We start from the raw sequence: 15,953 nt of genomic DNA on the forward strand, positions 1-15,953 counted from the left end.
CCGAGAGGCGAGGAGGCAGCGTGCACTGTGCGCGCTTTCCTTTTCTCCTGCTCTGACATCAGCCACTTTGACCGCTGACCCCTCCGCATTCCTCCGACACTGAGACGTCTCCTTTCTTCCCTCAACCAGTTTTGAACCCTTCCGTTGTCGTGTAGCCGAACGTCTCAGCTTGCGCTGCTGCGTTCCATTGCTGTTGCGTTCATGAGTGCTGGCTAGAAAATTGCTTGTGATCGTGATATATAAATTTTTGCGTGTCCCGCACCTGCTGTGGAAGCGATGGGTCGCTGCTGCGTGCCCAACTGCAAAGGAAATTACGACAACGGGCCAAAAGTGCGTGTGTTTTCATTCCCAAAAGACGCCCGTAGGATTACGTGGGAGCGTGCTGTTACTGCTGGTATCAGTATCAGCGTACTGCTGGTATCAGTAAATATTACAGCTTTGTCTCTTATGTATCAGGCAGTGTTCTTGTGTGGTTGAATAGATAGTTTTTCAAGTTCAGTGCGGGTGTTCATGTCTTGGTTAATTAAATATGCCTATGAATACCATCGAACTTTGCAGAGAGCATATATACATTAACGAGATATATACTTACCTCTTGGAAGATGGTTCAACGTTTCGACTATATTTAGTGAGCATAGTGTTTTGGCTAAATAATTCTCAGCATATTGAGGTAATTGAAGCTATTCTATGCATTTGCGCAATGAATAGAGGCGTCTATGACATCGGTGCGCAGTCTAGCATACAAGTAGCTGCCCTAAACTTGGTTCAAACTTAAATAAAAAAGGGAACAGAAAGGGCATTATTTTGGTTCCTGAGGGACTTTTTCTGCCGGTGCTTTTCAGGTATGCGAGCTACACTTCAAACCCGAGTATCTCAGGAACAAGTCCGTGTACACAGACGCTGCTGGCAATTCAATAGAAGCACCCATGGGCCTCACAAGGTTGACTCCAGACGCAGTATCCACGATTTTTCCGAACAGTCCTGCTTACCTGTCGGACAGAAAGCCAGTGCGTGAGGAGCCAGAGGAAAAAAGGAAGCTCCTCGAACAAGTTCAGTTACAAGAAGCCATACAGCTTTCAGTTTCTGCACATGAAGAAGAGGAGCGTGTCAACCACCTACCATCATTTGAACACCTTCTCACACGACTGCAAGATTTCCGAATTTCCGACTTCTGGACAGTAACAAAAGGCGAAAAGTTTGTCCTATTTGTGCACGTTGACAGCAGTGCTGGGCCACCAGAGGTTGAGCGTTCTGTAGTTATCAGTGACCTCATGGAAATCTCAGCCTTTTGGAAAAAAGTCCAGCTCTCAAAAGATGAGGTCGTGATTCCAGTGAAAATTGACGATTTGCGCACTCTCCAGTCTGCCTTAAACACCGTGCAGGAATTCAAAGCGCCGAATGTGTGCCAGCGAGAAGAAAAACTGAAGGCTTGTTTCAGTTTACTTTTCACCCTTCTGGATGACCTGGCGAGTGACGAGCTACTGCCGCGAGGTGGTCTCTTTCCTAAAAGAGCAACTCCAATTAATTCGCAAAGAAGGAGGTGCCATAAGGTACTCTTCAGAGCTCCTTGTGTTTTCCAGCCTTCTTTTTACAATTTCCCCCCATGCCTATAAATTCCTTCGTAGTTCTGGAAAAATAGCTTTACCACGCCGATCAACATTAATGAGGGTATGTAGTCATTATAATGCCAGTCCAGCAAAAGAGCAAAATGATGAGAGGTTCTTGCGATACATAAAAAAGAGAGAAAACCATCTAAAGCCGCACGAAAGAGTGGTCACATTGATGGTTGACGAAATTCACTTTCAACAATATTTTGATTTCAAGGGGAGATCAGTGACTGGAACGGCGTCGAACTCTTCTGAAGCGGCAAAAACAGCACGTGTTTTCATCACACAATCCGTGCTGTCAGCCCACAAGGATGTTGCACATATTCTCCCCGTAGCCAGCATCGAGGCAAGTCAGCTGCACGACGTTCTTGTGAGAACCATTTTGGGATTGGAAAAAGCTGGTCTCACGGTTATAGGGAAGCGCACCTGAAGTTTGCTTCCACTGCACCAGCGCCACTTCTCCCCTGCCGGTCATTTTGGCGTTGCTGTCCGGGCACGTCGCCGGCGGAGCGCATTGAGCCAGCAGCCTGTCGGCGGGTACGCGCGTGCTGCTCGCGCAGCTGGCACTCTCTCTTTCATTGTGAGCACGTGCCGTCCTGCTCGCGGGCGCACAAAAGTGTTGTTGCCGCTCGCTGTGAATTCCGCGACGTTCTAAGAGTGGAGAAACTGGTTGTGTGTGCGGCTGTCACAATAGTTCTCTGAACATCAACGGCCAAGGAATGCCCGTGTAATTCTACAGATTTCCTGGTGATGTCCTACATTCTTGGGGAAAAAAAATTTAATATTGGAAAATTGTAACGTACAGTAACGGAAATATTGAAGGTAATGGTCCACCCTTTCTATATGCAGCAAAATCTTAAATATTTTTCATCGCTCGTATCGAGCAGTTGACGATAGGAAAAACGTTAATACGAAAAAAAAAAATGCAAGCCTATCGATGGGAGATTGCTATAGTCAAATCTTCCAGTATATGAAAAAAAAATGCGGTCATACATTTTTTACTATTCAAAAATGTTTTTGTCCGGAATTGTTGCGTATGAAATGGATCAGAACGAGAAACGGCAGGCCTCGATAACTGCTATGGGCAGGGTGAAGTAAGCTTTTTCCTGTTACTAAACACGTTTGGTATGTCGCACGCGTAATATTATTTCTGCGCAGTTTTTGCTGTAATTCACTAAGCATGCAGTGTTTAGTGAGCGCTAATGAGCGCTAACGAAACTCATTTTTTTTACCGTTTTTTATTTTGGAGACTGAGCTAGCGGCATTATGCAGACGCGTGTGAGGCAAGGTCAGTGATCGCCTCAATGTTCCGACTTGTGACGCCGGGCTCAATTTTCGAAGTTGCTTTACATGTAAAAAATTTCAAAAAATAAAAATAATCAAAATGTTTGCTTGCACATGAATGAGCGTTTGCATATGAGCGATGACTCTGCAAATAATTGTTTTGGGGATGCGCGTGCGCTGTAATCGGAATTAAAATAAATATACGAACCGCTTATCTCCATTGTAGCGATTGACAAACTAGAGCATTTTTTCTCTTAGCCGTATATAGCAAGCAGCTGGTAGGCGCATTTCGTGCGTGTTTTCGTTTTTCTCCTCAGCCTCGCGTGTCGCCTTAAGGCCACTTTATCTTAAGTTAAAATAAAAATTATTTCCATCATTATTCATCGAAACACGTAACAAAATCATTATTATTTGGCCAACAAACCTGCATGCACCGAAGTGCTCAGTCACCCAACGAAATTAAGCATCTTGCGAAGATGGCCGTGCCAAAAAAAAAGGCATTTACCTCGAATTCCACGTCTTAAATGGTCTCGTCATTTACTTGCGATACACATTTCGCCGTTACGGTACCGGCTTTTTCGTCAACAATCTGCTTCACGTAGTGGGCCTGATCCACTAGCAGTTCTTTTTTCAAGTTCGCAGCAAAAAAAAAAAATTCACTGTCCACTATTTCTTTTAACCTACATCTCAGAGCGTACTGCCGCGACCGAAAGAAGTGCGAACAGCGGAGTGCCTAGGCTCTCCGCTGTTGGAATTTATATTCGTCATGCTTATACTTGGCTCGCAACACAAATACGCTAGAGACATCCGTGATACAATAATGTACCACTCTAGCGTCTTTGTTACTACCGAGATAAAAACGCATTGAAGATAAATTCCGACTGCGCAGCGCGTGGGCGCCGTGCTGTTCGCATTTTTTTCTAGCGCCCCTGTACATTTTGCTAATCCTCTGAAGCTCGCCAGCGTTCAAGCACGAGGGAAAAAGCTCGGGACTGCACAAAGAGATTTGCAGGCTGGCCAACACGTGCAAAGTACGTGCAGAACTGGCTTTTTTCAGGGGAAAGCGCGCTGCTCGCGCAGCTACTCAATGGGAGGGGTGACCGGTTTGCCCGGACAAAAATACGGAGTCGGTCGGAGAGGGCGCTTTTCACTGGCGTCCGCAGCGCCCCCCTGCGAAGCTGCGGTCCCCTATTGCTGTAATAACGGACAATAACGCTATAAACAGGAAGGTTATGTCGATGTTTTCTAAACGGAACACAGTAGACATTGTTTATCCACATCCTGCTGGCAATTCGAGGCCACTTTTTTACGTTGTGGACCCAGTACATTTGTTAAAGTGCGTGAGAAATAACTGGCTAAATAAAAAAAAACCCGGCACCTGCATTTTTTTATCCAGAATTTAACAACACCGGGTCCACTGTACGAGTTAATGGTGCATCATTTAAGACTCTGCGAGATCTGCACGCTTCCGAACAACAGTGCTTGTCAAAGTTTGGCTACGGGCTGACGTACAAAGATCGGGCGCGCCCATTACGTAGTCTCCAACACGGTATATGAGGAGGAAGGGGGGGGGGGGGGGGGTGGACCAACGCCGCGCGGTCGCTGAGAGCAGCACTGTGGTCGTTAAACTCGTCTGCACTTTCGGACGCACGCAGTCTGGCACATTGGTACTGAACTGACGGCCATCTTTAAGTTACGCTAGCCGGATCGATGCCGCGAAGGCTCCGTAGACGCCCATTGGTCGAAAAATGGCGGCTCATGGGGAACCCCGGCGCCCCTATTTTGGGAAGCAACCTTCGTATGAGTGACGTTGAATGACGTCACGCATACGTATGCTTTTGGCGCGAATGGTAAAGTGGTCTTTTTATAGAACCCGCATTTTCGAGCCGGTATCACTTGAAGGTTGCCTTTCAGTGCGCACCAACCTTTGCCAGTCAAATGCGCTCGAGTTCCTGCTAGTTATGGCCTTGTTAATGTGGAATTGGGAACCCAATGAAAGTGACTGGCAAAGAAGGCAGCATAGAAAAGCAGCAACACTTTCAGACGCAGATTAAGCATGCACGATTCAGTGGAAACCTTGGTGGAAATACTGGTGCTAGTACTTTTGAGTACATCAAGGTATGATGCACAAAGCACAGGCTCAAGTGCACAGTTTACAATACAGTGTACGGCAAGTATGGTTTTCATATTCATGGTTTATTACAGCAACCAAACAAATACAGTGATAAAGCACACAAAATGCGCGTCACAGGCAGCTCAAGCAGTAGTTTTTTTAAGCTGGCTATTCGTCTCAATGGTCACAGTGCGGATAGGAAAAACCCTGAAGTTCCACGAACGTTGGCAGGCAGGAAATTGAAAAGTATACAAAACAATGCTACGACCGCTTCCGTTGAGGCAAACATGACATGACATAAGTAGGTGCATCAACACATAGACCATGCAGCACACAGGGATTAATCTTCACATTTCATTTTTTCAACTGAAAGAATATAGCAGCTATGTTTACACCTGCATGAAAATATTAAAAACAAGCTTTAGCATCAACAAACCTGCTCAACGCTAGAGCATTACACCATACATACGGCGCTTTGTGGTGTGTGTCTTCTTTCTGTCCATGTTTCATTCTCGTGCGCTCGTTAAAATTTTTTGAGATGTGTAACCAACTAGCCCGCCAGTTCGTCCTGAGAAAAAAAAATTTTTGACCATACATAGGGCCTGCGCACAACCTCGAGACCTCCTTTTCGCTAACCAAAGTAATTTGAAGCAATTATAATCAAACTAAAACATACATGAAGTGCAGTTTAAAGTGAAGTGCAAGGACATTCAATACAGCCACTCCTTCCTCGAGTAGGCATAGCATCGAGACGCAGCCATCCCGACCGCAGATACGCAGACAGTTCGAAGTGCTTGGAAGAAACCCTCAGGTTTCGCAGCTGGCACGGCGTCTTCTCCAGGCTGAGGTTGCGGCAGAACTGCGCCCACGTTTTGCACCTGGACATGATGCAGCGTCCACGTTATACAACTGCACCCAAATGAATACCATATACTCCAAACGTCAATACGCCACGATTCCCTCCACGGTACGTTATAACTATGGCAGAAAATGCTCGCGCCAAGCCTCCAAGCCTCAGAGTGCGGTTACGCTCGCCTGATACCACGCGGCTAGCTGCTTTTCTATGCTCAAAGAGTGACGAGAGCGATGCAGCGAAATGAGTTTAAAACTACATTGACGGTCATGTATACGCACAACGGCAATAACTACTGCTGACCGAATTCAGTTAAGGCACAATCAATGCGGCGCACATACACATGGTTGAGTTCCGATACTGTCAGTTGCGAGGGGATCCTCAAATTGGCTTCACGGTGCTGCAAAACCCATTAATGTCGTGCTCAGAGCTGTTACGCAGCGCAGTTGGTTTTAAATTGACCATGCGGCAAGTAGAGGGCACGTGGTTTGCTCATGAGAGCCCGGTATCAAGTTCACGTTGGTGACAGTCGGCTGCACGAAACTAGCTATAAATAAGACAAATGATGGGCGTATTTTGCACACCTTATGACTGTAAGTGCGTGCCCTGCAATTTACTTAAATATCCCGACAACATGAAGCCAAGTGCGTATGAAACGGTTACAGCTACGAATAGGTGCGAAAAGCCCGACAAAAGCATATCTAGAGCTGACGACAACGGCAAGAGCTCACCTGCGAAAGTCCAGAGGGAAGCGGTGTAGAGTTGGTAAGACACCCACGGTACAACCCACGCTGTCACAATGTGCCACGGTTTCTTCACATGCCGCAAGCTCATCTTGAAATGCAGAGCTAAGCGCTTGAAACGATGAGCGCGAAGCCTCGGGAAAAGGTTTCACACTGGCCGTACACCGAACGAAACGCTGCAGCGGGGTGCAGATCTTGCCAAACGGTGACAGAGAAGCGACGGGCAAGGACGACAAAAACTTCTTAAAGGGGCCATTTCGAGACCGGCGAGCTTAATTTGCACGCTTTCCAAGGCGCGCCATAGCAGGCACCTGGAGATAAAAAATTGCTTGGTAAGCTTCCGCAGCCCGGGAACCGAAACAAGGCCTGCAAAGTCGCGCTGCAAATGCACCGCACCCTCATCAACAGAGGGCGCAACAAGAGCGTTCCAAAAAATTACAAAACTCGGCGTAATGTTTTGCTGAAATAGTTGACCTATTTTATAAAACGTGGCATTAAAATGTTCATTTCTTTTTGTTGTTTTACAGCATTTTTATTTGTGCTTTGAATTTCATTATATAAGTGTTTCGGCCGCCCACAGTGGCTGTGCTGCAGTCGCGCTAAACCGTTTTTGGCGGTTTTTGGGCCCAGCCTTCGCCACCATTCTACATCCGCCTTGACAGCAGTTCCTGATGCCGCCGGTGCAGCGAACGTATACGTTCTCAGCAATGGCTCCTGCAAGCCTGCAGTTTACGCTTGTCGGGTTCTCCCCAGAGCTCGACTGGAGGCCCCTGACTTTCCTCAAGCCTGTTCCAGCCAACCGGGTATGCAGCGCCTGCGGTCTGGTTCGCAAGAAGACGGCACTCCTCCCCTGCATGCACGTGCTGTGCGAGTACTGCTACGAGCAGTGTTCACAGGACGGCACGCATGAGTGTCCTCTGGACGGAAGCGGGTACGAGGAGGATGACGTCAGCCTGTGTGTCTTCCCTGCTGACGATCTACTGAGAAGAGAGGTAAGCGACAACATAAAAGGAGCTGCTTGAGCTTCTTGGGTTTCTTTTAGCTTGCCCCTTGCTATTCGCCCTACAGAGTGTTTCCCGCACGTCAGCTCATTTCACATCCATCGGAGGACAGCGCAAAAATGGAATGCAAAGAAGTAGCCCTGTAAAATATTCGTGTTGTTGTGGAGCCGCTTCATCGGCAACGTTAGGCTGGTTACGAACGCTATTCGTAAAATGAGGCCACCCACCGCTTAAAAACTTTAAATCCCGGCCATCTAATTTGGTATCGCAGCTGGAAAAATATATCCGTTGCTATGCTACCTCCAGGGCCGTGCAGAGACGCTGTGAGAGATATGTTGCACTTGAAAGACCTGATGTGATGAGAGGAAAATTTGGCGGCAGTGTTCACTGCTTTCGAGTGCTGTAGATGCGTCATCGGTGGCGTGACAAACGTTTCGAAGTGACTGACATGTGTCCCCGCTGTGGTGCTGCGCCCGACCGGTGTGACGAAAAACACTTGCTGTGGACTTGGCCGGCTACAGCTTCCATGAGACGACGCTTCCTATCAAAGGTAGGCCTGTGATGGGACGTTGCAGGCGACTATCGCAAGTGCCCTCATGATAATCGCTTTATCCCGAACTTTTGCCGCTTTTTAAGCGAGGCTTGTTTACAATCCTTTGTATAACTTTCTTTCCCTTTTTCATTATGCCTAATGGCAAACAGCTGGAATAAAAAAAAAGGAGTGCTGTAGATGGTGCGCGTGGTGCATCTGTGAACTCTGAAAGAAACCCGCTGGTATTGAAGCTTTCGTCGTACACTGCGGGCATCTCGATGATCATGGAAACATGGAATTCTGGATTTAGCGGAGGCAGCGCCTCAAACTTTCTCTGTGAGATGGTGCCAGCGCTCTTCAAGTGGGTTCCTACTTTGCGAATAAGATTTCTACAAGCTTAATCTCTGTAACTACCGACTGTTGCGTAAATCAGAGAAAATCGAAAAAAAAAATTATCTCGGCCTAACCGCACGTTTCTTCGGGCTCAAATTTCGCACAGAATTTGCATTTGGTGGTCAGTTTTGTTTTATACTACATTTAGATGGGGTACTCGCTGATTCCGTCATAATTATTTGGAAATCCCCATCGTCTGCGGCGACGGCGAAACAAAACCGAAAGACTTCGCAGCACTGGTACCCGTGGCGCCATCTCGCACCCACCGCAGAAACGAGTCCTCTACCGGGGTGGGCGGCGGGGGAGGAGTTGGATTCGCATAGCCAAGTCACGGCCATGGCCTTCTCTTGATCGCTGTACGACCGCATTTTCAGTGATGTCTTGCGCTACTTCGCAGCAGAGAGCACCAAGCGAAGATAATTTGCTCATCAACTTAGCACATCTAGGTTTCTCCGGTGGGTGCGAGATGGCGCTACGAGTACCACTGCTGTGAAGCCTTTCGGTTTTGGTTCCCCGTCGCCACAGACGATGGGGATTTCCGAATAATTCTGACCGATTCAGGCAAGTACCCCATCTAAATGTAGTATAAAACAAAAGTGACCACCAAATGCAACTTCTGGGCGAAATTTGAGCCCGAAGAAACGTGCGGTTAGGCCGAGAGAATTTTTTTTTTCTCTGATTTACGCAACGCGCGATATATACTGTATCTACTGCGGTAAGAGATACCAGAGCTTGAAGAGGAACATACCCTTTCGACAAATTACCCTTTCCCCAGAGAAAAAAAAGGGGTACTCATAAGGTTTCGCATTTGTCCCGTTACCAAAGTAATCAGCCAGAAGCGGAGCCATAGTTATCTCACACACCTGGCTGTGTTAGTGTTTTCTTGGTTAGCATGCTATTAAATGTAGGGCGGAGCATTGCGTTTCGGTCGCGTACGGCCTACGCCTTCCTGTTTCCACCTTCGCCGTATGTGCAGACCAGCGTATCGTGCTTTGCTTGTACAGAAAAACCGCCTCTTAGATTTAAAGTTCGCATGCCGTTCTGCCGTGGGGGTCTGAAGCCGGCGGTGTGGAGTTATCCGGCAGCCACTCAATGCAGCCTAGGATGCAGTGCAGGAGCGTCGCCAAAGCTGTCAGCGGCAGGCCGTTGTAATCTTCGCTGAACAAAAAAGTGTGACCTCCCACCTGTTGCCGGGCGGCTCGATGTTAAGTTACCCGCTTTTCTGTGACACGGTGTATTAGTTGGTTAATTTCTCATTATTTACAAAGTTTGCAATGAATGGTTACGCAAAGAATTTTCAGTGTGTTTGACACCAATATTTTTGCCCATGATTTTCGTACGACAAACTGATCAAGGTGCACGCTGCGTATTCAGTAGACGCAGAAAATTTAGAATGTGGTTCTCTTGTTCAATGTTCGTCAGGAGCAGCGAATAATTTCTCAAAATAAATTCAAGGAAGATTAATCAAGAATATTCCGCAGACATCAATTCCTCAAAACCGAGCGGTTATTTCGACTCACTTACCCTTGAGGCAGTGAAAAGGCCTTCGCCTCATAGTCACAGCATGTCTCAAAGTGTCTTCTCTTGTCTCCTTGCAGGTCAAGTGCTGGAATGAAAGTAGCGGCTGCAAGTACGCGACGGTTGCTTCAAGGATCGTCCGGCATTTCCAGCTGGAATGCGAACACCACTCCGTCCGTTGTCCCAAGTGCTCGGCCAGCGTTCTTTGCAGAGACGTGTGTGCGCATCTCCGGTCGGCCTCTTGCAACACGTCGACATCCGTGGCATCCGAAAGCGAAGTTCCACCGGCTCACGAGGAGGAGGCAGCATCGTTGACTTCTTTCAGAGGAGCCTTCGAAAGGCAGGCGGGTGAAATCACAGCATATCTGAGGCCGATGGCTGTCGATATCAGCACGCATGGGGACCGATTGAGCGAAATCTCTCATGGCATAAACACACTCAAGGAGACACTGCGTCAAGAACTAACGTCTTTAAAAGGACAGAACCACGAGGAAATGATGTCGTCCCACGCTGAACTCAAACAATGTTTTGCGACATGCAGCGATACAGTGAACACTTGTTTGAGAACTATGAAAAGCGTAGAAAAAAAGCTGAACGATAAATTGAGCGGAACTCGAGACGACTTAGTGTCCCAGATTGCGGCTAGCACTGGACATGAATTCTCTCATGGCATAAACTCACTCAAGGAGACACTGCGTCAAGAACTGACGTCTTTCAGAACACAGGCCCATGGCGAAATGGCGTCGTCTAAGGCTGAACTCAAGGAATGTTTTGCGACTTGCAGTGATGCAGTTAACGCGTCTTTGAAAACCGTGGAAAAGACACCGAGCGCAATAAGGAACAGAACGCGTGACGAATTGTCGCAAATTTCAGCTGGCGTTGAGCAATCCAAAGCTGACTTGAAGGTAAAAGCCGAACAAACTTTGCAACCTGATGTTCGTAGAGAGAGAGCAGCGCAGGTGTCGCACTGCGAGTTTCTTGTAAAAGGGGTGAAATCGCTTGAACGCGAGGCGGTGTGGAAAGGCAGGGTTGAGTATGACAGCGAGAAGGTGTACCTTCGCGGCTACTGTGTGTCTCCTGGAGTGAGGTTCTATGGTGTGAGGAGATCTGTATCGCTGTTCTTCAAGTACACCCTGCACAAGGGCGACATGGACGACGATGTGCAGTGGCCTTTCAAGCACGTGGTCAGGATGAGCGTAATTCATCCGAGAGGAGGGAAAGACATTGTGCTGGTAGGTGAACCAGATCCATTTCACCCAGATAATCAAAAGCCAACGACATCAAGCAATGCCACTGGTTACATTATTTATTCCTTGGCACTCCAACATCTCATCTGTGACGGCTACGTACACAGTGACCAGCTTCGGATAAAGTTTGAACTGCTTGCTTGAACCAGGCTTCAGCGCGGAGACAGGCTATCCGTTACAACTTCGCTCCATTTCTTTCTTCAGTTCCTTAGGGACTAACTTTACGTCAGGAAGAAGTTCCACTGAAAACACTGGTATGAAGGCTCCTTTCGCAACAGCTCTGATTAGAGACGTTGCACAAAAATAGCTTCTCATTTTGTTTTATTTCTGACCCTCAGATCTCCCCTGCCGTTATATATAAAGTACAAGAAACTGAATAAATAAATGACACTTTTCTTTTCACTGCGAATGCTGCGTGTTTCTCTAAACAATTCCTAAAACAACAGTGACAGCTTATTGGGTCCATTTCTGATCGTATCGTTCTTGAGCTAAAAATAAAACCGATCCCTCGTTCCGAATTAAGCACGAATCCAATCTTCATATGCACTAAGGCACAATGTTTGGGACTTTAATAATCTTGGTAAGTATTATGTATTTATTGAAAGGGCTGCCAACCCAATCCAGAATTATTCCAGGAAGGGCGCATATAAGATTGTCGAGTACATGTAACGCAATGGAATGAGCCAGGTTCGGCAACATGTTAGCGATAACAGCCACTTGTAGCGGTTTGGATAACATGGTAATACAGCGTGAAAAGCAAGAATGGGTTTACAAATACAGATACTCGTATCATCTATACATTTTATAAAAAAAAAAGAAAGTACTACATCGCAGACAAAACTCCTAAAAAATAAAAAAGGAATGACATGGTTTCTTTTAAAGGGCCACTGACCAGGGTCCGGACATTTTTGAAAAACAAGCCCACTGCATAGATGAGGCATCGAAGATAACCTCTGCAAAATGCTAGAGCCATGCGCGCCCCGAAAAGCTGCGAAAATTCAAATCAAAGCCCGTTCGTTCTTTCCTTCCTTCAAAAACGGGCCCCGCCCACTACTCTGCACCCCGCTGACGTCAAGGGTGGCTACTTTCGCTAAAGGCACTCCATTGGTGCATCGTTCTGACTGACGGGAGAAGGTTGGGCGTAGCCTTGGCGTCGCGTCGTCTGCACAAGGCTTTCCGCAGCGCCTTCTGTTCTGGCTCATGCCTCCAAACCCGCATGAAGGAAAAAAAAAAAAAAACTGCGGAGGGAGCGTGCGGCGACAGCCTTGAACCCTTGCCATAAAAAGTAAAAAATAGTAAAACTGAGGGAGTTGGTTCGCCCCCCCCCCCCCCCCCCCGCCGTGATCACGTCACGAGAAGCTCTGCGTGCGCGCTCCCTTCTCAGTTTCTTTTCTTCTATGCGAGCCCCCCAAAACAAGGTTTTAATTAGTAGTGCAGCAGAGCCTTTCCCTCGCTCGTCCACTTGAGCGCTCCGCATAGACACCGCTTATCCTCCATGCATCTTGCGTACGCCCTGACTCCAATGAACGACATGGGCTTCGGAGCGGAGAAAAGACACAAACACACAGAACACAAACACACATGAAGAAAAGCAAACGGGCGGTTGCCGGGTCCGCACTTCGCCGTGTGTTTCGAACAGAAACGACTTCCGCCCATCCGCTCGTGAAACGGTGGGGAGGCCTAAAAAAAAAAAATGAAAAGGTGGCTCGCTAACTGGGAATGACAAACAGATGTATGAAAGGGTGCGCTCGCTAACAAGTCTAGGTGGTCGAGCCGATCGCGCCTCTCGATCGTTCAGTGTGCGGAGAAAATGCGACGACGCTGTTTCAGCCCCAGCAGCAAAAACCAAGAAAAGAATTCTATTGAAGGCGGGGCCATGACGTACCCCCTGACGCACTCCACAGACACCACGCCTCCGGCTTACGTCGGAGAAGGAAGGGGTGATTTTGCCTTGCCGAGCCTACTCGACGAGGAGCGGGAGAGAAGAATTTCGAGGAGGGAATGGAAGGAGAGGAGGCTCGCTGAAAGAGAGGTAGGGAGTGTCTGCTGAGCTGGGGTGGTCCGTGGCCCTTTAACGATGTTTCTTATTAATTATTCAGAAGCAATGAACCTAAGCTATCAGTTGATGGACTGTTCAGAATTGATGGAACTACGCTATTCCGATCGCACCATTCCGATGAGTATGGCTCTGCTTTGGAGGAGAATCTGTTAATTTGTATTTATTAATGGTGATTGTCACTGCCTTCCTTTGCACCCGCTCTTGTTTCTTTATGCGCTCTTTAGTAAACGTAAACCAAGTTATGTTAGCGTACTCTAGGGTGGATCTGATGGACGTGTTGTAGGATAGCAATTTTACATCAGGCGGTGCATGTCCATGGCACCTTTAAGTAATAATAGTCCTTTTAGGCGTTTTTTTTGTGATGTATTTATGTGGGTGTTCCACCTGACGTCTTTTGTCAGCATCACACCAAGATATTTATATTCATGGACTGCAGCCAGTAGGGTGTTATTAAAGCTATATTGAAAGTTTTAACGCTTTGTTCTCGTCTCTGTTAATAGCACAGGTGATTTTTTTTTACTTTATGTATGTATCGGTGACCGCTAAAACTGTACGGTGCACGCCAGCCAGTCTGGCAACGTGCTCGGGCACTTCCGGTGAGCGGGAAAAAACGCGAGTTGTTTCATGGCTACCGCATGTGTCGGTCTCTTGTATACATGGTGTTAGAAGTGACCAGTTCCCGCGCCAAAAAATGACGGAGCTTCCGCCTCCAGAGCCGTTACGTTTCGGGGATAGTGTGGCGGACAACTGGACTCGATTCAAGCAACGCGTAGAGCTCTACTTCATCGCCACTGAGTCAACAGAACCAGGAAGACAACGCAGCAACGCCCAGAAAGCCGCCATTTTGCTTCACCTCGCCGGTCAAGAGGCAATAGATGTTTACAACACCTTCGATCTTACCGCTGAAGACAAGAAGGACTACGACAAGCTAGTGCAAGCTTTTGAAGCCTACTGCCTACCGCAGAGCAATGAGACGTTCGAGCGCTACGTGTTCCGGAACCGCACGCAAGCCGAAGGTGAGCCGTTCGAGCACTTCTATCGAGACTTGAAACTGAAATCGAAGACCTGCAATTTTGACACCCTTCGGGAATCTATGCTGCGTGACCAAATAGTGTACGGCACATCTAGTAGGACGCTGAGGGAAAAGCTTCTAGCCAAAAAGGACTTGACACTCACCGCAGCCGTCGAGTGGGCAAAGGCTGAGGAAATCGCTGCCGCACAAAGCAAAGTGTGGAGTGAAGACAAAAGCGTCGACGTAGTGGGTGAGGAGAAAAACAAGCATCAGCAGCACAGGAACGACGCGCTGGGTTACGGCAAAGGGAGACACCAAGAAAAGAAATGCGGCTACTGCAACCGCTCGCATAGGCCTCGCGAGTGTCCAGCATATGGGAAAAAATGTGCTAGGTGCTGTTGACGCTGCCACCAGTTGTTGGCGAAGATGGGTCGGTTCGGGGTCGTTGCTAGCTCGCTGCTGCTGCTGCTCGCTTGACGGAACCGTGGTCAAGCTTCGACACCCGTTCCCACCACCACCAGGACAGGAGTGCCGCCAAGTCGAAGAGTTAAGTGATGGGAGGAAGATTACAAGAGGGTTTATTTACATCTTTTTACAACATGGTTAGAGACTGAAGTGAGGCTCCAAAAGAGGCTCTATGGGAGGCTTGAAGTGAGGCTTGAAGTGAGCTGCTCTGCCGCATTCGTTCTCGACATTTATACTGTTCGCCTTCCCTGAATTCCCTAGGTTGAGGACGCCCACGCCGGGGTGGGAGGGGCCTAGAGCTTTCACCTGTGCGCACACACACGACACTGCACTCATGGTCACGCCCCCTTCACATGTGGAGTCTGAGGGAAAGAAGGTTGTCGTCGAGGTAGCGTTGACTGCGGTAGGTGATGGCCTCCGGCCAGCCGAAGGTTTCTGCGGGTCACCGACATCTTTTGATCATCAAATGCCACCCGCCGCTCGAGGCCGGACGCGAGGTCACGAAAAGGCCGAAAGTGGTTCCTCGTGCTTGGGTCGGAGATGATGCCCGCCAGCTTGTCGCGGTGCTTGGCACGCCAAAGAGCAACCGGAGACGAGGCTCTTTGTTCCCTGGCACGGTCACGGCAAATGGGGAAGATAACGTTCGTCTTCCCGAGGCGGCGGCGGCGTTCTACACGTGCAGGCACTTTGTGAAGGGGGTCTGGTTTTGGTCCTGCACTCCAACCGGGCAAACTCCGTAATTGAAGTCAGCTGGCACCTGGGTCCTCTCCGTGCGTGCGGTCCAAGGCGGCAGGCCCGAAAGTAATCACGCTGAAGTTGCTCGCAGCTATGCACAGTAGAAACAGGTGTGCTGGCGGCCACCCGGCGAGACTTGTTGACGTCGATCTTAATAGTGCGGAAGGCAGAATCATTTCGCAGTTTGCTGCAGAGCAAGAGCAGCGGATGTTAACGAGGTTGCCGAGCGGCCGGACGACGACGACGGCTTTACCGTTCTGCACGTATCTACAGCATGCAAGAAAGCGAGCGCTGCTGATGCGCGCGACTGGGAGGTAGCGACACGTATTTCGGGACGGGAAGTGTGGCTGAAAGTCGACACCGGCGCGCAGGCCAACCTGCTGCCGCGCGG

At 48.5% G+C, this 15,953-nt stretch overlaps 1 protein-coding gene and 1 pseudogene across 1 annotated transcript; both read left to right on the forward strand.

The window, feature by feature from the left end:
• The first annotated feature begins 276 nt into the window (after positions 1-276).
• LOC149329683 (uncharacterized) lies at positions 277-2,188 on the forward strand (annotated as a pseudogene).
• Positions 2,189-7,269: 5,081 nt separating this feature from the next.
• On the forward strand, positions 7,270-11,700 carry LOC149329684 (uncharacterized). Its single transcript, XM_089560406.1, has 2 exons — positions 7,270-7,592; positions 10,125-11,700. Exons 1-2 carry the CDS (start codon positions 7,272-7,274, stop codon positions 11,433-11,435), a joined length of 1,632 nt encoding a protein of 543 aa, XP_089416532.1. The 5' UTR covers positions 7,270-7,271; the 3' UTR covers positions 11,436-11,700.
• Positions 11,701-15,953: the final 4,253 nt, after the last annotated feature.

Source organism: Amblyomma mixtum, chromosome 9 (assembly GCF_055824585.1).
Source record: "Amblyomma mixtum isolate Tamu chromosome 9, ASM5582458v1, whole genome shotgun sequence".
NCBI lineage: Eukaryota > Metazoa > Arthropoda > Arachnida > Ixodida > Ixodidae > Amblyomma > Amblyomma mixtum.

What these genes read in the sequence shown, in the direction of transcription:
- LOC149329684 (XM_089560406.1), top strand. Translation starts at nt 7,272, where the DNA reads ATGCCGCCGGTGCAGCGAACGTATACGTTCTCAGCAATGGCTCCTGCA. An exon ending in ACGATCTACTGAGAAGAGAG is followed by an intron (nt 7,593 to 10,124) that starts GTAAGCGACAAC and finishes GTCTCCTTGCAG; the next exon opens with GTCAAGTGCTGGAATGAAAG.